Source organism: Centruroides sculpturatus, unplaced genomic scaffold, assembly GCF_000671375.1.
Source record: "Centruroides sculpturatus isolate CEXI.00-Female unplaced genomic scaffold, Cexi_2.0 scaffold157, whole genome shotgun sequence".
NCBI classification, from domain to species: domain Eukaryota; kingdom Metazoa; phylum Arthropoda; class Arachnida; order Scorpiones; family Buthidae; genus Centruroides; species Centruroides sculpturatus.
This window is the reverse complement of record NW_019384522.1, coordinates 835420-849162: the sequence shown is the minus strand read 5'-3', so window position 1 is coordinate 849162 and position 13743 is coordinate 835420. Positions and strand designations below refer to the sequence as shown.

Below are 13743 nucleotides of genomic sequence, written 5' to 3'. Positions count from 1 at the left end.
AGAGTGTAGTATTTCTTTTGCTCTCTAGTATTCCTGATTTGTCTACCTCAGCTGCTTTAATAGAAACATCAAGCTTATAGCCCAATAATTCGGCAGTTCATTTGTCTTTAATAATCAAGTTTATGAAGAAAAACTTCATACTTGCAGACTTCATACTTGTTTCTATCCTTGCCAATTTGCACAACCTGGTGTTATGCAGTTATTGAAGCTACTGGGCATGGTTAAAAATTAAGACAGCATAAGCACAATTATTCCAGATATTACAGGTTCTGACAAGTAAAGAATTTTCAGAGTCCTGCCGCAAATAAGCTACGTATTGATTATTGACCATTTGTGATATGCCATAACGAGCAAAAATTAAAAAACTAATAAGTAGGTTTAAAATTAATAAATGCAAATGTATTCTGACCATTTATGAGTTAATTATACTTTCTATTTGCAAAATTTCCTCACCCTTAACACAAAATAAGAAAAAAGTGAACTTTTAAGAAATTTGCAGGATTTCCTGGGATGAGAAGAATTTCCTGGGTTAAAAAAAACAACCGAGATCCCAGGATCCTGTTTGAGAAATCCTAATTCTAATAATCAGTGATCACAATAAAAAAAGTGCTTACTGTATGTATATAACAAACAATAATATAATACATGAATACTTACTTGATAACATTTCCTTTACAAAAAAATCAATACTAAAAACACCAACCATACCAAATGCAAGCTATTAAGACTTTTTTATTTATTTGCACAATTTGCAGTTTGCAAGAGAAGATCAATTGAGCTTATTTGACTGCATATGTAAATGCATAAAAATTTAAAATATTATTTACTACTTAAGATATTTTCTCATAGTCAAAAAGGAAATTTTATTGGTCAATTATTATCCTCTTTATTTTTTTTTTTTTTTGAGTGAAAGATTACAGAAAATAAGAACATCTCAAGAAATAGTGTAAACATTTTTAAATTCAAAAGAACAAATTTAATAAAATGAGACAAAAATTTCAAAACCAGAAGAAAATTATGTAACTATTAAGAGAAAGCATTGCAAAGACTATAATGGATGTTGCAAAAAGAAAAAGACAGATTTCATTATTAATGCAAAACTTTTCTATTAATGCTGCTAGTGATTTTGAGATTAGGAGTCATTATTGATTACAATAAGCAGAGTCTACTGTATTTTTATACATATTCAGTATCATTAGTGTAAATGTATAATATTCATATTTAAAAAAATAATCAATATAAAAATATTATAATTATATTTAAAAATGTATTAAAAAGTTATCATATTTATTTTTCAGTTAAACATTTAGATACAGATCAGTTAACCTGACAAAAATTTAAACTGCTTTTTCAGATAGCAATATTTTTTATTGGACAAAAGAAATGTTCTCAGCCTGTTTTAGGTCGTTACCTTAACAGTTGAAGGCAAATCTTTTAAAAAAAGTATTTCTCTTTAAAACTTTACAAATCATTTTAATTTTGTAATCAAGCTGAAGATGGAATAAAATAATTCTAAACATTCAGTCTAATAATAAATTTGTTTAACTTTTAAAAATATAAGCAACTTTTCTCCTTCATAATTTATTCAAGATGGAGTCAAAATATCGAAGAAATACTATATTTAAATAAATTATACAATGTTCATATAGTGAAGTTGAAGTATGTTTCTGTGTATTTTCTCTTTGTTCCATCTACATATATATAAAATGTATTCTAGAAATTCTGTGTATGTATTCTATTGCTCAAATCTTTTCATTTATTAAACAAATATATTAACCATTATGTCATCCAAATCAGTCCAATTTCTTTTTTTCAACTGAATAAATTTTAAGAATTTACACTTTTCTTTAACAGTTATTTATATTTATCACTTTATAAATCAAGTAGTAGTTTATTAAATTTACAATTCCTCAAAAAGGATACTTGATCAACTGCATGCAAAATTAAATAAAAAAATAATTAAAATTGTGACAAAGCAATAATAAAGTATTTAATAATATAACAGAATGATATTTAATTGCTAACATAAACAGTGATAATGCTGAAAGTATCAATTTAAGTAATCTGATTTGTTCTATTTTATGTCTAATGTATTTTAACAGAACGGCTTTTTAACCCTTATGAATTTACTATTTTTAAACGTAACAACTGCAAAAAGTCTTAAGATTTTCACTTACTTTAATATATCATTACAGAAATTTTATTTTTAGATATTACATTTCTTAAGTGTCTTAATATACATAACAATATATCATTACAGAAATTACAAATTATATATGGATTTCTAAAAACTCGGAAAATTTCATATTTTAAATAAATCATCAAATTATCTTGTATCAAGCGACAAATTTTGCATTTTATCTTTATATATTTAAGTGTAAAGCCTTTTTAAAATTGTTCTAGAATATATAAAATTCATAATAATATTATTAAAATATAAAAATATATACATTTTTCTTGCATAATATTAAATAAATTATTTGTATATTTCTCTTCGGTGCTTCTCAAAGTGGAGGGAGGCTCGACCCGTTTAAATTTTTGAGACCCTATGACAAAAAATAAAGGATTTTTTCTTAATTAATAGTTAAGAAATGCATCGAAATAAATGCTTTTGTAATAATATTCTTAGGCCTCTAAATACAAGACTTTAAAATGGCACAAAATATAAATTCTCAAACTATTGATATCTTTAAATGATTCAAAAAGTGTCAATGTTCCTGACGGCTCCAATAGGATAAAACCGCTTTCTTTCCTATGATAAAATGTATCAAGTATAAAAANAATTTTTTAAATTAGCAAATTCATATAAAAAACACTAACATTTTCAGCTATCAATCTTTATTTTTCTTACCTTAATCAGTCATTTTCCTATCTGAAAAGATCTTAAAAAAAATTTTTTTTATTTAAATAATTCTACATTCTTAAATTTGGAATATTTCCATTTTTGTTTTTTTTTTTTATAAATTATAGAATATTTTGAAAATTATCATCATATGAAAAATTCCTCTGAAAAATCTTTTTGACTGCATTCACTGTTTTTGTGTAAATATTATTGAAATCATACTTTCTTAAAAAGTAATTCAAGTAGAAAATGTTTAAAACTGACAATGATATAATGATTTCTGTAAAAAAAGGGACTGAAAAGTATTATAAACTGTGGTTCTATATTAAACACAAAATTTTGTTTAGTAATTATATTACCTATTGTAACAATAACTCAGTTAGGTAAAAGATCATTTCAAAGAATAGGAATCTAAAGGCTTCTTAGGTGTTCAATTACCTAGTATTGTTCAATTAAGAATTAGCGTAATATTACAATAGTTACTGTAATATTTATTATAATAAATTATATTTATACATTTATTGCAATAAATGTACATTTATCACTGAGGTAAGATATTAATAACAAATTTATGCAAACTCTTCCAATGAAGATTATTTCTATTTGACAAATTCTGATAATAGTAATTCAATTGGTACAGAAAAACATCAATTCTCAACTGCTTTTTACATATATTCTACAAAATTTTGAAGAATATATGTTAAATTTAAAGAAAAAATTTAATGAAATTTTAATTGTGTAATGTTTACAGAGGATGCTTCATCAGAGAAGGAATTTCATCTGCTTTTATATGTAAATGCATTCCAAAATGTTTATTCTCATTTGATTTTTGCTTTGCAGTTTGGTTATGTAGTGGCCTTATCCCTGGATGGTTGGCTGAAGCACTTGAGAATTAGTATTTGATTTGCTCTTTGCCCTGATAAAACAGTTTTGGTTTGTTATTTAAAGTTTTGGGTAGTTGAATAATTATTTTTTTAAAATTTCAAATGTACTACTCTTATTAATAAAAATAAACTTATAAAAAGTTTTTTAAATGTTATTTTTGTTATCTTAAATGGCTCGAAAATATTGTTTCCATTCAAATACATAATTAAGATAAAAACAACACTATTTGAATTAATAATTTTAAAATTATGGACTTGAACGCACATTTCTCACAGATAAACATTTTAATAGTGTTGTTTTTACAAAACGGATTGTCAAAATATAAAATTTATAGATATAAAACGAATTTTTAAAAATAAGAAAAACAAACTGTTCATACTTACAACGCAAATTACATCTTTCCGTTAATGATATTCTTAAGTAATTATGTTTTCGACCAAAAGTATCTAATAAAACCGGCAATTTATTCTATAAAAATATAAATATATGATGATAAACTTTCAAATTTTAAATATTTTACATTAATATTTTAATATTTACATACATCACCATTTATAGTTTCGCTGTGATTTCTTCTGCATAAAATAGCAGACAAATTATTCGCTTTTCTAATCAATAATACGTGTCCGTTCTCGTGGAAATGGTTTATTGCAGAATTTAAACTTTTCAGGCGCGCAAAAAATAACTTTCCCGTCATTTTCGGTGGAAAGAACTTCACGTTATACTCATTTACAGTGATTACAGATGATCACATTTGAAATATAATATTTATCTACACTGAGTCATTGCAGCTCTGGTTTAAAATAACCTTAAAAAGAGATCAGATAGATACTCGTTTATAGAGAAAGTTATGTTATTATTAATCTATAATAAATTGCAAAATAAAGTTTAATAAATATCAGAAAACATATTTTATATGATTTATTTGCATATTATAATCATTATTGATTTCGTTTCGTAACGTAACGTAACATGTAACTAAAATGCATCTTGGAATTTTTATTTTAAAAAATTGCATTCGAAATTTGTTGCCATCTTCAAACGTCTTATCGATTTTTATTATTTATTATTTTTAAAAGTAAAATGATACTCTCGCAAATGTATTTTTTAAAATGTATCTTTCGTTTATGAATTTATTTTGGAATTTTAGCATATTCGTTAGAGTTATACAGCAATGATTAATAGGCATATTGCTAGTTGGCGCCATGTTGCGATATCATCAAATACTATATATTCCATACGTTTCTATATTCAACGGTTGACTCAACAGTGAATTTTCCGTTGAGTCCCTCCGTTGAACGATCTGACGTCACGTTTTGCAGAAAAAAGAAACGCTTTCGTTGAGAGGTCGCTTTTCAAGATGGCTGACTTAAGTAACGAGAAGGTGGCGATTGTGACTGTTTTGCTAAATAATTAAAGTAACTCGCTTAACCATTATTTGAATAAATCCTTTTATTCAAATGAACCCGTATCTGTATCATTTTTTTTGTATACTGGGTCTTTTTTTAATTAATAATTTTAATTAATTTCTTGAATATTTATATCATTAGGAAGACTTAGCGGGCCAAATATCGGTCGTAATCAATTTTGGACAAATGAAAAAATCTTAATATTTCAATATTGACCAAATTATCCAACATAATCGTGCAATCACGTGTTTTATCATATACAGATTGTTCATTAATCTGTCCGCTATTACAGCATCCACAGCAGCGAATGGATAGTTTCTATAAGCGAAATTTACTTTTTCGTGGAAGCCGCCATGTTAGTTTGTTGACTACTCAACGGTCTTTCAGGTCGTTGAAACCGTTGAGCTCAACGGTGAAACAGCGCAGACGTCACTAGTCTCAACGGAGAACTCAACGGTCCATTTAGAAACGTTGTTCTCTCACCGTTGAGTCAACTGTTGAATATAGAAACGTACGGATTGTATAATACGGAATATATCAGAGCCCTCAATCTGTAATTTTGAAGGAGAGTTGGTATCGTGGTCAAAAAGAAGATGAGGAAAAAAAGAGGCGATAGTCAAAGTTCTAATCGAAATACGACAGTTTTGACAATTTTGATGGGGATTGTGTAGTGTAGAACATATAGAAATTATAATCTTATTTGTCAATGTATTCTATCGCATCCGTTTTATAATTTTGATTCCCAAATATAGGATTCCGAATCTCTGGGAGGTCATTAATTCTTATGTGGTTACGTATACACTTTTTTATACGCAAAATATTTTTCAATTTTTCAAATCATGTCTTTTTAAGAATAAATTGCAAGAAAATTAAAAAAATAAGTATTCAATACTGCGAAGCGACATTGAATATAAATTACTGATATCAATAAAAATATGAAAACAAAAGTATTGGTATTAAGATGAGGCGAACACTATCGCTTCATCGTGACCGTTATGACTGCAGGTAACGAATCGCGGATGGCATGAATCATTATTTTCTCTAAAACGGGCCCGAATAACCAATTGTTACCCCGATCGCCAACGATTTCAGAGCAACCACAAGGGTATCGAAAGAGAGTATTGGCATCAGGTCCGTTGAGAAGGACGGAGCTTGGGATTTTTCCTTTAACTTTAAGAAAACGTATCCCTATAAATTAATGGTATTTTTTAAACGCTTTTATTTATCTTGATTTGTATCATCTCAAATTTCATCTACTTCTAATTAAGATAGAAAACTGAAACTTCTATGACAACGTATTTTAATGATGTTTTAGGATGGTTGCCCACCCCGATAAACATTACGATATGTAGAATTTAATTATAATGTTTATCTCTAAATGCATTGTAGCAATGCATATGATACAGTGGCGAGCAATGACATTTGATGATAGGGAAGCTGTGTTTCTGTAAGAAGCCGATATCCAGGGGCAATCAGTCAATTGCGCGTCAGTGATGGTCTAGGGTCCATTCGTATTCGTTTTTTCGATAAGCCAGTAAAAACCGTAGACTTTTCTAAATGCATTTTTAATATCACAATTACATTCCGAATCTCTAGCCACGATATAAGGGCTACAATTAAAAATAAACTAATAATAACTTACTTGGTGAAATAAGATGTGTGGTGGATGTACGTACCAGTACATACCTGGTACAAAATATTTTTCAATTGTATAAATATACTTTTAAAGAAAATTATAATTAAATATAGCTTTGTAAAGAAACGTACATAAAAATATAAAATATTCTTTACTTTTTAAATCTTAAAACAATGCACATAGTCAAATAGTCCCTACGAGTGGCTAATGGATGGAATCGAAGACGGTTGCAGAGCGTGCATACACGCGGACTGCAAAATCCCCAGGGTGCCGATACCGGTCAATGTCAAATACCTCTTTTGTCGCATCATTAATATATCTCAAAAGACGCGACGGGGCTGTTGTAGATTTTAAACGTTTCTCACCATAGCTGTAAAAATCTAAATATGTTAAACTTAAAAGTCATTTGTTTTCTAACTAATTCGTTTTAGGACCAAGTGTCCTCAGAAATTTCCAAAGTTTACAACTTTTCGGTCACTGAACTCATTGAACTGGAAAAATTTCTGTCTTTATTACATTAATAATACGAAGAAATCAGTCTCTACTGTACTCGGCTAGAGATGGTTCGGTTAAGCTTTTGTTTAAGTAAAATTTCGGCTCTTTCATCAGGGTTTTGTTTATGTCCCCAATTCCCTAATCGCTTAATTATTTAACTACTTCTTAAGTAGAAATAAGTCGAAACCGGTTACTTTGTACTCGAATATTTGTAGTCTCGGGAAAAAGTGGAAAGACAAATTTTTATGACAAACGGATACATAAATCGTAAATTTAAGGAAAATAAATTCTAGAGCTTTTTCTGTACCTCGTGCATCTCTCTCATTCATTAAATTTAGTTGTAAATGATGCTGTCAAAGTAACAGTTAATTTTTTTAACATTGTACAAGAATTGTACACGTTTTTTCCTACATACCCTTAGAGATGGGATATACGAAATTGTAATATCACTGGCTTAACATTGAAATCCATGAGTATTTGTCATTCAATCCTACTGATGTTTAGATCTAACATTAAGCAGGCAAACACGAACAGTAACAAAAAAGAACTTTATTAGAAAAGGTTAGAACTGTCACAGACATCCTCGGGCAACACCCGGACAAAATCCAACGAACTTTTGCGCCTTTTCTTTTTTGACGTTGCCAGCCACTCTTGTTGGCAAGTGTTGCCAGACAGAGTTCGTGATCTTGGCAAGTGTTGCCAGACAGTGTTCAGGATCTCTGGCGCTGGCGGCCACAAGTAATATAAAATCGGAGAGCGGAATAAAAATATCAAATATTATTGAATTTTTTTAAACTCCTGTAGAACTATCATAAAAACATACCAGTAAATTCTTATCAGTTGGATTAAGTTATAAATCTACTCGTGATTCACGTAATCGGGCGAGGGCGGCCAAATATCTAGCAGGCAGGCGGCTAACAGCCCAGAACCGGTCGTAGATAGAATTGGATGCGGTATACGTGTAGCATCCACCCTAGGTCCTAGGCTTCCACCAGCTAAACCGGGTGAGGTTGGTGCTTTGTAAAGCGCATGCGCAAATATGGCTTTTTGGATGCTGACAATATGCCACTAATATTCGAATATACAATAGCAATCTTATGTTTCTTTTTCACATGTAGTATAGAAATTTGTAATAAGATACATAATGCGGTTATAATAAAATATTGTGCTTTTATTTTCATATAATTAAAATTAATATGTATTTATTTTTCAGAAAATACAAGGGAAGCGGGCATCCACCGCTTCCAATGACGGCACGCCACTAATATGATAACAGAGAACTATCCCCACCTCAATCTCGAGGAACATGATCAATCAAAGCAGTTTTTTATTTTTTTAAATAAATTAAAATTATTATACGGATAGAGTCGTCTTTAATACGGTTTATGAATAATTATCGATTTAATGCGGCGTTATGAATAACAAGTAGAACGGCGAAGCCATTCTTGGGACCAGACTCTCTCTCAGAGAGCGCGAGCAACGCATGCGCTAATCTCGCACTCGCGCCTGTTTTTAGAAACAGTCTCAGCATTTTGACCCGATTCTCGATCCTTGACTACCTACAAGTCTTGTTTATTTTATGTGCGCATGATTTTTGGGCACCAAATATTTTGTGCCAAATTGCAACTCCTGACATGTACTCCTTCACACTTCTAAGGTGTGCAGCCATTGACAGCAGCGCGATTTTAGAGACGAGACATAGTCTCGTCAATTACTAACAAAAAAATCTTCAAGACTGCTTTTTATTAATAAACGTTCTATATATTTCATTTGTTTAGAAAGCTGGCCAAGAGGGGAGGATTTTTTAAAACACTTTCCATCCTGTAAGCACTAAGAGGACATCTTTTAGACAAGCCCATTAATGGATTTGACCAGGCCCATAATGAAGTTGCTGGGTGGTGAGAGATAGGGCTGGACATATCCGGACGGACAACCACCTGAAAAATTCCTGGGACTTTTTCGACTCGTACGAATTCGACATCTGGTCTCCAGAGTGGTAGGCTGCTATCTTGACCGCTCGGCCATCCGGCCGTCAAGCAGCAGGGGTAGAGTGGGCCCTCTTCGCAATACTGATATCGGTCGTGCTCTTAATGAAATCATGTTTTAAAATTACGATAACGAACAATATGTGCTCTATTCAAAACACATTGCCACACTGATGATGGTTAATAAACTTCAGTGAAAACGTTTAATTTTATGTTTAATAAATTTTAGTTTCTTAATTTAAACATAAAATATATAATTTTATAGTAAAATACTGATGTCATCTTTCAATTGAACTTTTTTTTTTCGATAAGAATTCCGTTTCCATTCAAATACAATATGTTTATACCAATAAATGTTTGTTTGGTTATGGCAACGCAACACTTGTGCGATCTGCCTAAGGGATGCCTTCCGGGAGGTGTTTTTAAGGGAAACTGGCTCCTATTTAGGTGTTACAGACGTGGAGAAAACCCGGAAAACTCCACGTGGCCAGCCCGTTCGAGCGAGGCGCAAACCCAAGACCGAACTCCCAGTGTTCAGGGTACAAAGACCGCTTCGCCACTGGTAGCCTACCAATAAATGAGTTACTAAAAAATTGATGTAGAGGAGGAATCAAAATGGACTAAATTTGGCACAGATTTTATTGCATAATACAAACTCTTATACCACACCACTTTCAAAACTGTTTCTACAGCTACACATTTCTGCAATGTTCATACCACTTGACACTTGTCAAAGTAGTTAGGCACTACTCGAACTATTTGGCTATTTCCTCCGATGAGAAAGATCCTCATTACATCTGAATTCCTCTGAAATCTTTGACCTTAAAGAGATCCTCTACGCACAAAAGTGGCAATCTTTGTAACTTAAAGCTTGCTATATAATTCGATTTTAAAAAAGTCCTCGGTTCAAGCAAAATAATTTGGAGTGAGACAAAATGTTTACTTAGGAGAACACTCACCCTCGAAGAAAACCAGTGTACAGACATGACCTATAGTTTGGATTCAAGCAGAAGTGCAACTTTTCAATTCGGATCATAAAGGACAATGATACGTGCGAGAACATTTGGGTCTCATTCCCAAAGAAACTGGATCTGGAGAGTAAACCCAGGGGAATACACTACAACAATCGTAAGCCCAAACTTGCTTTAATGTAGTTGACTTCTCACGAGACACTAACCTACTAAAAATGTATAAGTACAGAAGACTTACCCTAGAAAGCTTCGTTTTCGTAACAGGGTGGATTAGCTTCTGTACGAACTGATAACCGATCAAGCAAACTCTATCACTTAAGGAAAAAACAGCCAGACAAATTTTAGTATACCAATTAAATTGATTGACAAAGATCGACCTAATAATCTATAAAAACTAATATCAATCGCAATCGTCCTTCCTCGTTCATAAATCAAACGAATTTATCTTGTTTACATTATACATTTAAATTGATAAACTCTATAATTGTGCAACAGATGAGTTTGTTACGTACTATAGTAATTATCACATGACTTACTAATTGGCATTCGCATTGTGGCGTCGATATCTACTAAGAGTCATATTGAAAAAATGTAAATCGCCGCATTGATTGTTTTCGCTACGTTTCAGAATGTCATATTACTAGCGAGAATATATACAGTATAGACAGCTATATTAACAGTGTCACTGACCAAAATCACCCCGCGGAAAGGAGCAGTATTCATGTTAACATGAAAGAAGAGAGCAACCACCCCAAGTTCAACTGGGAGATATTCACTGATGGTGCCAAGAACGATAGTGGCACTGGGGCGGCAATGGTCATTTATAATAACCAAAAAGCCGTGGCACACGAAGAGTACTACAAGTTGGCAGACTTTTGCACCGTTAATCAGGCCGAGCTATGGGCAATGGAAAGGGCCCTACTCTACATCACCAAAAACATCAAAAATTTCAAGGGCCCAATAAACATCTCCACGGACAGTCGCTACGTATTAAACAGCATAAATGGCAGTAAAAAGAACACTAAAACAGGAGTGAACATCCAGCATCTTGCAAGACACTTAGGCAAGCAGAGACAAATCACTTTCTGCTGGGTTCCCGGGCACTCTGGCTCCCAAGGGAACGATAGGGCTGATATACTGGCTAAAAAGGCCGTCAGCAGCAACCAACTATCTATCGCTTTTGATAAGATCCCCCATCAGTTATATACACAGGTACATAAAAGAGAAGATCAATAAAGAATGGCAAAAGGGCTGGTCTAACTCGTCAACAGGAAGGACTACCTACCGCTTCTTACCATCCATCACTGGTCGCTAGGGTTTCTTTCCCGGAATCCCGTTTTCCCGCCGTTTATTCTCTACGAGAAAAATCCCGAGAAATTTTATTTTCCCGGGAAATCTCGCATTTCAATAATAATTTATCATATCAGGTTTTCTTTCTATTATTTATTATACGAAAAGTTGCATCTTGAAGACTCACCTAAGAGAGAAATTTTGAGGTTTCATGCTGCATATTATTACCTATATTTTACAAGTCTACTTGTTAGTTCATGTAATATCTATGTATTGTGTTTGCGCATCATTGAACAGCGGAGCACTCGCTGAAAGTATCACTCATCGCGCTTTAGTTTATTTTTTATTTCATCTTTAGAAATAAAATAGTATTTTTTTTCGTAATCATTAAAACTCCCAATGAAACGCTTTATTTTACTTTCATCTTATAATGTAGGAGAATATAAATTAATTGAGCCTAACGTGTCCGCATGGGTGACATTGGCCCTACACTTTTAGTTACTTACTAGAAAATAAATTAAATTATTCAAATTTATGATATTCATGTATGATCTTTTTTATCCATATAAAATTCAATTTTACTATCTCATCCCGGAATTTCCCGGGATCCCGGGAAAAGAAATTATTTTTTCCGTAATCCCGCTGGAGGCAAATTTCCCGGGAAATGAGAAACCCTACTGGTCGACAAGCCTTGAAAAATTTATCACCGAGTGCGGGATCTTCGATCATTCCAGCGACCGGGCCTGTATGGAGGCTCGCAGTAACCGGCCACCACTCCTTTACGCAGGGCGACCCTACTTTTGTACTAGGTTGTCCTCTCAGCTTGCAATGTGTAAATAGGCGCATCAGAATAACTTATGAAGTGTTACCCTACTGTAACACGGTGTCGTCCTCTCCATCTACAAAACCTTATCCATGTACTTAGGATTATATATAATACTTTATCTATGTACCTTGGATTATACAAAACCTGTTATGTTACCTCTAGTGAGGGCATGTTACCTTCTATCTGCGGTATTGTGATTATGTATCCCACGGAAATCCACGATATATTAAATTGTATCCTCTGTATCGTCATGTCTCATCTGACCAAATTGGTCCCTGTAAATATCAATGTTTTGTCTTAAATAAGTGCGATGAAACACGCCAATGAGATCCCACCCTTCACACTCCCCTTCAAACCACAACTTCCTCTCCTCCCTCACCCCCTCCAACTTCTAAGGGCTAAGTCATAAGACAGCCTTCTCTCTTTTGGACTCAAGTCTGTCTATAAATCGTATTAACAGAACGATAAAATCATGGTGTTATTTTTATAAGGTGATGAACTAACTTATAAAAGTTTCTTTATTTTCGCAATTTCAAATTCCTCCCATTACAACCTAGGCAACAAAATGCTCTTAGGGAAGGTTCTGTTAAGTGAATTTACAGTACTAGATTCATTACCATCTGAATGAAAATTCTGGAAAAACAGTGAAGAATTTCACGAAATTATCGAGTGAAACAAATTCTAATTTGCTTCGAATTACAATATTTAAACTTTGTTATTCTTGATAAAAATTGTTTTCTTTTCTGGTTAAAATTATTTTAATTTTCTAATTTTTGTTAATTACGAACTCAACGGCATCCAAACTATTTTTCATGATTTTAATTCGAATTTTAACGGAAATCCACGATATATTAAATTTACGAATCTAGAATTTTTCGATTTATTTCAAAAAACTGCTTTTCTTTTTCTTGAAATTATAATGGAAAATTTTCTTGTATTCAAAATTCGAATAATTATTTAAGTTTTTATATTACACTTTAAAACAGTTTTAGTATTAACATTGTCATATTGGTCAGTTTCATTAAAAAAAAGTGATTAATGATTGGACTAAATGTGAATTAATTTGTTTTACTACATTTGTTTGAATAAGCCCCTATTATACGTTCCTGTATTCTCTTAGTTTTTGATTTATTTACATGAAAGAATTTGAAGTAATATTTGCTATAATAATCATCATGCTTCAATCTTTTTCTGCATCATATGTTGACATTCACATTTAAATATGTTTTAGCTGATGAGAATGACTTATCTTTCAAAAGTATTTTCATTCTAACTGTCAAGTCATTTTGCAGTTTTTATTATGACAAATTTTTAAGGACTTTTATAGTTTACAGTCAAACAAAGTACTAAATAAGAAAAGGACTATCTAATTTCCGTAATTAAAATAATATAAAACTTATTTTG

At 31.8% G+C, this 13743-nt stretch overlaps 1 protein-coding gene across 1 annotated transcript; it reads left to right on the top strand.

Annotated features, from left to right (window-relative positions):
* Positions 1-10952: 10952 nt before the first annotated feature.
* Positions 10953-11459, top strand: LOC111622766 (ribonuclease H-like). The gene has a single exon (XM_023365189.1). The coding sequence runs from the start codon at positions 10953-10955 to the stop codon at positions 11457-11459; it is 507 nt and encodes a 168-aa protein (XP_023220957.1).
* The last annotated feature ends 2284 nt before the right edge of the window (positions 11460-13743 follow it).

Bases quoted from the DNA above. Each gene is read 5' to 3' on its own strand.
- LOC111622766 (XM_023365189.1), top strand. From the start codon at position 10,953: ATGAAAGAAGAGAGCAACCACCCCAAGTTCAACTGGGAGATATTCACT.